Here is a 7637-nt window from a genome sequence, read left to right on the forward strand (position 1 = left end):
CCGGTGGTGGGAAGACATGTGATTCCAACCTCATGGGGATACGGAATGCCACGTCAACTCTTTCTAACCAGGTGTAAAGTGAACACAGTGCAAGTGGGGCCCACAAGAAGAGAACAACTGTTATATATATATATTTTTTTTTGGGAAAATGAGACAACAACTGTTATATCTGATAAGCTCAAAGCCACATATAGGTTGAGCCGGTGACCAAGCCAACCCTTCTCCCCTTCCCTTCCCCTCACCACCTCCAATACTAGACTTATTGGCACAGAGCAGAGGAGCGCGCCGTAACCAATGGCTTCCGCCGGGAGCACTTACCTCGCCAAGTCCACCTTCTTCCACTCCTCCGTCAAACCATCTAGCAACCAAATCCTCCTTCCTTTCTCCACCAACTTCCCTAAACTCTCCCCTCGGCGTCCGCTTGACATTACCAACATCCTCTCAGACCACAAACCAAAACCCACCACCGCTGCCGCCGTCGTCACCACCACCAAAACAACCCCATCTTCCTTCGTTTCCCGATTCGCACCGGATGAATCCCGTAAGGGTGCTGATGTCCTAGTTGAAGCCCTTGAACGTGAAGGCGTCACCACCGTCTTCGCCTACCCAGGTGGAGCTTCCATGGAGATTCATCAAGCCCTCACACGCTCCTCCAGCATCCGCAACGTCCTCCCGCGTCACGAACAAGGCGGTGTCTTCGCTGCCGAGGGTTATGCCCGTGTCTCTGGCCTCCCCGGCGTCTGCATTGCCACCTCCGGTCCCGGCGCCACAAACCTTGTCAGTGGCCTTGCAGATGCGATGCTCGATAGTATTCCTCTTGTCGCCATTACCGGACAGGTCCCCCGGAGAATGATCGGTACTGATGCGTTCCAAGAAACACCAATTGTTGAGGTTACCCGATCGATTACCAAGCATAATTATCTTGTTCTCGATGTTGAAGACATTCCAAGAATCGTACATGAAGCGTTCTTCCTTGCTTCATCGGGTCGCCCTGGTCCCGTTCTGGTAGATATCCCCAAAGATATACAGCAGCAGCTTGTGGTGCCTATTTGGGATAAGCCCATGAAATTGCCTGGTTATATAGCTAGGCTGCCAAAATTGCCGGACGAGAAGCATTTAGAGCAAATAATTCGATTAGTTTCTGAATCGAAGAAGCCGGTTTTGTATGTTGGTGGTGGCTGTTTGAATTCAAGCGAGGAACTCAGGAGGTTTGTGGAGCTTACCGGTATACCTGTGGCAAGTACTCTTATGGGACTTGGTGCTTATCCTACCAGGGATGAGCTTTCACTTCAAATGCTTGGAATGCATGGTACTGTTTATGCGAATTATGCTGTGGACAAATCAGATTTATTGCTTGCATTTGGAGTTAGATTTGATGACAGGGTCACTGGCAAATTAGAAGCTTTTGCTAGCCGTGCTAAGATAGTTCACATTGATATTGATCCAGCTGAGATTGGGAAAAACAAGCAACCCCATATTTCCATCTGTGCTGATGTGAAACAAGCATTGAGAGGAATGAACAATTTGTTAGAGGAGAAGCCGTTGAGCCATACGCTTGATTTCTCTGCTTGGAGGAAGGACCTTAAAGAGCAGAAAATGAAGTACCCTTTAAATTTTAAGACTTTTGGAGAGGCTATTCCCCCTCAGTATGCGATTCAAGTTTTGGATGAATTGACAAATGGGGATGCAATTATAAGTACTGGGGTTGGACAACATCAGATGTGGGCTGCTCAATGGTACAAGTATAAGATGCCACGCCAGTGGCTAACATCTGGAGGATTAGGTGCAATGGGTTTTGGGTTACCTGCTGCCATTGGGGCTGCTGTTGCCAATCCCAATAAGGTTGTTGTTGATATTGATGGTGATGGAAGCTTCATCATGAATGTCCAGGAGCTGGCTACGATTCGTGTAGAAAACCTACCAGTCAAGATCATGCTGTTGAATAACCAACATTTGGGAATGGTTGTCCAATGGGAGGATCGGTTTTACAAGGCAAACCGGGCCCATACATATCTTGGGAATCCATCAAATGAATCTGAAATATTCCCAAACATGTTAAAGTTCGCAGAAGCTTGTGGTATACCTGCTGCCCGTGTGACGTTGAAGAGAGACCTTAAGGAAGCAGTTAAGAAGATGTTGAAGACCCCTGGACCATACTTGCTGGATGTTACTGTACCCCATCAGGAGCATGTGTTACCTATGATTCCGAGTGGGGGGGCCTTCAAAGATGTGATCACCGAGGGTGATGGCAGATCAACCTATTGAAGTCTCAAGGCAGCTGAGTATCTTGGTATTGTAATGTATATTCTTAGAAAATCATGCATGACAGAAGAGTTTCAGCTTGTTTTGTGGAGACAGCTCAGTTTTATTTTACATCTTTTACTTGTTTTTTGTATCTTGCTAGAATGTATTGTTGAACAGTATTTGTTTGTTTTGTTTTGCTCTGTTAACTTTACATGCTCTCTTGGCTTACTGTTCTCCTTCATGCTTGATCATGAATCAGCGGTTTACCTAATTCAAGTGGGATTTAGAGTTTTCTATGAGAATTTCGGAATTACATTTCTCTTTTTGTGGTTTTCTATATTTGAAGTACTTTCTAGGGGGGCAGAGTTGCTCAATTGAGAAGCTTCAGACCATGTTAACAGTAGAATCTCAAAATTATTGAAGCTGTTATATTATATTTACTAAACTTATTTTTGAATGTTGTGTCATGAAAGAAGCTAGCTTTGAGTTTCAACCTCTACTAGGTGAAATTGAAACTGAAAGAATCTTATATTACTCTGGGGACCAGAAACAAAGAGGCTACAGTGCAGTATTTAGGTGGATGGATGAATTGGAAATGAACTCAAAACTTTCAATGCAGAGCGGGGGGGGGGGGATTTTTACTATGCTCTACTTGCACTGGGAATCTAATTCCGCAAGGAAATGAAAATAGAAACTAGAGAGCAAATATTTAAGCTTTCACTTTCAGAAAATGTGAAATAAGGGAAAATTTCATGAAATTTAGAGGAATCATGCAGTTACGGAAAGATATAATCTCGAATGATTCATTCCATGCTGATGAAAAGTACTGCAGGAAGGGATCAACGAATCCTAAATTAAACCTGTGGTGTATGGGTATGCGCCCTTATACTCAGAAGTAAAATAGTAATTTAAATAATAAAATTTTAGATTAAGAAAATAGCATTCAAGGTACACGAGGGATCTAATCTTGGTTACAGATGTAGAATTTCAGATATAAGATTGAGAACCAGAAATCAGATTCACAATGCAGATTGAACAAGATCAGAATTGAATCTCAGAATAACAGATTGGAGGCAAAGCTGTTTCAAAAGCCTTCTATCTGGCTTATAGTTCTATCTGGGCCCATTAGCAGTGAGTTTTATAATTCTACCTGCATCAGGCCCATCTCTTAGTAAACCCTGCCCAGCCTTAAGTAAGACCTTCAAACAGTTTGAATGTTTTATGGACAGGAATTTTTGTCCTATCATAGTTCTCAACTTGTCATGGGATCAAATTAAGTGAAGGCGAGCTAAGGCACCAAAGTTGCCCATCACAATGACCATATGACCAATGTATGTATAACCTAATCCCCCACTACTTGAGATAAAACGAGCTTTTTTCTGCACTTTGCCTGCATCATTACCAGAAGTTCCTGATGTTTGGCAAACAAATCTGGAACCAAATAGGAGGAAAAGATGTAATAGAGAAGAGATACAGATTTGTTAAGAAATAAAGAGGAGGTGATGATGGATTTTATAGTGTTAGTGTTAGTGTGTGTGTGTGTGTGTGTGTGTGTGTGTGTGTGAGAGAGAGAGAGAGAGAGAGAGAGAGAGAGAGAGAGTGCGGGTAATGACCCACTGATGAAATAGGACGAGAATATTCAGATCTGATGGTTAAGATTGCTCATATCTGATCTTCGATCTAACAGTTGATAATGCTAAATCTGAATCTAGTTGTAAATTGTAATTGTTTACAATTTAAGCAATAATTATCATCTCTAAATAAATGAATTTCAGAATGAGAAATCAGAAATTTTAAGCAATAACTATTATATATAAATAAATAAATTTCAGAATGAGGAAACAGAAATTATATATATATATATATATATATTTGAATTGATGGGAGAACTTAAGAAGGAAGAAAGTGGTGATCGATGGGTGGACTGAATGACTGATGAGAGAGGAGTTAAAACTCGGAGAGAATCTGATACGAATTTGATAAGAGCATATCAAAGAATACCAAACCAACAAAGAAAATAAACAGAAAACTCGAAATTCACAGGACAGCAACTAGGGTTGAGGAGAATTGTAGATCTCTCAAAATAGAATCCCAATGGGACTGAGATTTCAGTCAAGTGATCTTGTGTTACCAATTTATCAATCACAACCAGAACGACAGATTTTCTCGGTCTATTGGATAGGTGCAGTTTGATCAAATTAGATCCTGATCAGATTTCTGATATCAGGAACATGACATGTAACAACTATTAAAGGGACCAAACAGACAGTAGAACAATTAGAATTTGTGTAACAGGTCAATTCGAGTTCTCATGTAACAGAAACAGAGCAATTCTATAACAAGCTTAAATTTCCAGCTAGGACAGTAGCATAGAAAGCAAATTATAAAAATAAGGAGAACATTGTAAACTGAAAAGTTAACCAAGGTTTGAAATTTCGAACCTCATGGGGATGTGGGATTCCACGTCAACTCTTCCTAACAAGGTGTAAAATGGGAACAGCTCAAGGGCCCACAAGAACAACTGTCATATCTAATAACCTCATGTTGGAATATGTAATCCAGAATACCGTGGGGGTATTTTGGTCTTTTTGGGGTAGTTTTATTCTTCTAATGTTATTAAGTGTAAGTGGGCTATGTGGGTTTTAATCCCACATCGCCTAGTTTAGTCTCTTTGTAATTTCCCCTCTATTTATAATAGAGGGGCTTACCTATCAATGAAACAACACATTATTTTCTCTCATTCTCTCTTTCTAACCTAGATCAAACCTGCTTTGATACCATGTTGGCAGAATCGTGGGTTAGAAAGAGAGAATAAGAGAAAATAATATGTTGTTTCATTGATAGGTAAGCCCCAAAGAGACTAAACTAGGCGATGTGGGACTAAAACCCACATAGCCCACTTACACTTAATAACATTAGAAGAATAAAACTACCCCAAAAAGACCAGAATACCCGCACGGTATTCTGGATTACATATTCCAACACTCCCCCTCTAGCTGGATTATACAAATAAGCAAAGAAAGAAGATCCAGCTTGAACTAAAGAAGAAATAACTCCTAATAATGCTAATACCTCAGACTCGGAGCTTCACTGAAAAAACAAAAACCTTAGATTCAGAGCAACAAATAGGTTAAGCCGGTGATCAAGCCAACCCACCCCAATACTTTGACTTCTTGGCACAAACCAGAGGAATGCACCGTCACCAATGGCTTCCGCCGACAACCTTTACCTCGCCAAGCCCTCCTTCCTCCCCTCCTCCCTCAAACCAGCCAGCAACCAAATCATCCTCCCCTTCTGCACCAACTTCCCTAAACTCTCCCCTCGGCATCCGTTTGACATTACCAACATCCTCTCAGATCACAAACCAAAACCCACCACCGTCGCCGCCACTGCCACCACCACCACTAAAACAACCCCATCTTCCTTCGTAAGGGTGCTGATGTCCTAGTTGAAGCCCTTGAACATGAAGGTGTCACCATCGTCTTCGCCTACTCAGGTGGAGCTTCCATGGAGATTCATCAAGCCCTCACACGCTCCTCCAGCATCCGTAAGGTCCTCCCTCGTCACGAACAACGCGGCGTCTTCGCCGTCGAGGGTTATGTCTGTGTCTCTGGCCTCCTCGGCGTCTGCATTGCCACCTTCGGCCCCGGCGTCACCAACCTTGTCGGTGGCCTCGCAAATGCGATGCTCGATAGTATTCCTCTTGTCGCCATTGCCGGACAGGTCTCCCAGAGAATGATTGGTACTGATGTGTTCCAAGAAACCCCAATTGTTGAGGTTACCCGATCGATTACCAAGCATAATTACCTTGTTCTCGTTGTTGAAGACATTCCAAGAATCGTCCATGAAGTGTTCTTCCTTGCTTCATCAGGTCGCCCTGGTCCCGTTCTAATTGATATTCCCAAAGATATACAGCAGCAGCTTGTGGTGCCCATTTGGTATAAGCCCATGAGATTGCCTGGTTATATAGCTAGGCTGCCAAAATTGCCGGACGAGAAGCATTTAGAGCCAATAATTCGATTAGTTTGTGAACCGAAGAAGCCGGTTTTGTATGTTGGTGGTGGCTGTTTGAATTCAAGCGAGGAGCTCAGGAGGTTTGTAGAGCTTACCGGTATACCTGTGGCAAATACTCTTATGGGACTTGGTGCTTATCCTACCAGGGATGAGCTTTCGCTTCAAATGCTTGGAATGCATGGTACTGTTTATGCAAATTATGCTGTGGACAAATCAGCTTTATTGCTTGCATTTGGAGTTAGATTTGATGGCAGGGTCACTGGCAAATTAGAAGCTTTTGCTAGCCGTGCTAAGATAGTTCACATTGATATTGATCCAGCTGAGATTGGGAAAAAAAAGCAACCCCATATCTCCATCTGTGCTGATGTGAAACACATGGAGAGGAATGAACAATTTGTTAGAGGAGAGGCAGTTGAACCATAAGCTTGATTTCTCTGCTTGGAGGAAGGACCTTAAAGAGCAGAAAATGAAGTACCCTTTGAATTTTAAGACTTTTGGAGAGGCTATTCCCCCTCAGTATGTGATTCAAGTTTTGGATGGATTGAAAATGGGGATGCAAATATAAGTACTGGGGTTGAGCAACATCAGATGTGGGCTGCTCAATGGTACAGGTATAAGATGCCACGCCAGTGGCTAACATCTGGAGGATCAGGTGCAATGGGTTTTGGGTTACCTGCTGCCATTGGGGCTGCTGTTGCCAACCCTAGTAAGATTGTTGTTGATATTGGTGGTGATGGAAGCTTCATCATGAATGTCCCGGAGCTGGCTACAATTCGTGTGGAAAACCTACCAGACAAGTTCGTGCTGTTGAATAACCAACATTTGGGAATGGGTTGTCCAATGGGAGGATCGGTTTTACAAGGCTAACCGGTCTCATAGATTTCTTGGGAATCCATCAAATGAGTCTGAGATATTCCCAACATGTTAAAGTTCGCCGAAGCTTGTGGTATACCTGCTGCCCGTGTGACATTGATGAGAGACCTTAAGAAGGCAGTTAGGAAGATGTTGGAGACCCCTGGACCATACGAGCTCCATGACTCCTTAAAGAACTTCATTTAACTTAGCATGACTTGCTTGGGCTTCTTTCTTTCTTGATTCAATTTCGTTTTGCTTGAGATTTTATTCAGCTTGCTTGATTAGTACACAACTTCTGAGATTCTTGATGAACTTCGAGTTTGGCCTCCCAGGATGATGCCTATACATTACTAATAAACATGTTTAATGCTACAAACATAATTAACACATTTACATGATTGCTCAAAACATAGTTTGTCATATTCACATTATAGAATTCTTCTGGATTGATATATAGTTCATCAAAGATAACATGCTAATATCTTCCGGACTAGTATCTTAATATCACCAGCATCATAGTACTT

The 7637-nt window shown here is 42.3% G+C and overlaps 1 protein-coding gene and 1 pseudogene across 1 annotated transcript; both read left to right on the top strand.

The window, feature by feature from the left end:
• Positions 1–279: 279 nt before the first annotated feature.
• LOC122667596 (acetolactate synthase 2, chloroplastic-like) lies at positions 280–2563 on the top strand. Its single transcript, XM_043863932.1, has one exon. It carries the CDS (start codon positions 295–297, stop codon positions 2263–2265), a length of 1971 nt encoding a protein of 656 aa, XP_043719867.1. The 5' UTR covers positions 280–294; the 3' UTR covers positions 2266–2563.
• Positions 2564–5667: 3104 nt separating this feature from the next.
• Positions 5668–7317, top strand: LOC122668253 (annotated as a pseudogene).
• The last annotated feature ends 320 nt before the right edge of the window (positions 7318–7637 follow it).

Source organism: Telopea speciosissima, chromosome 7 (genome assembly GCF_018873765.1).
Source record: "Telopea speciosissima isolate NSW1024214 ecotype Mountain lineage chromosome 7, Tspe_v1, whole genome shotgun sequence".
In the NCBI taxonomy this organism is placed as follows: domain Eukaryota; kingdom Viridiplantae; phylum Streptophyta; class Magnoliopsida; order Proteales; family Proteaceae; genus Telopea; species Telopea speciosissima.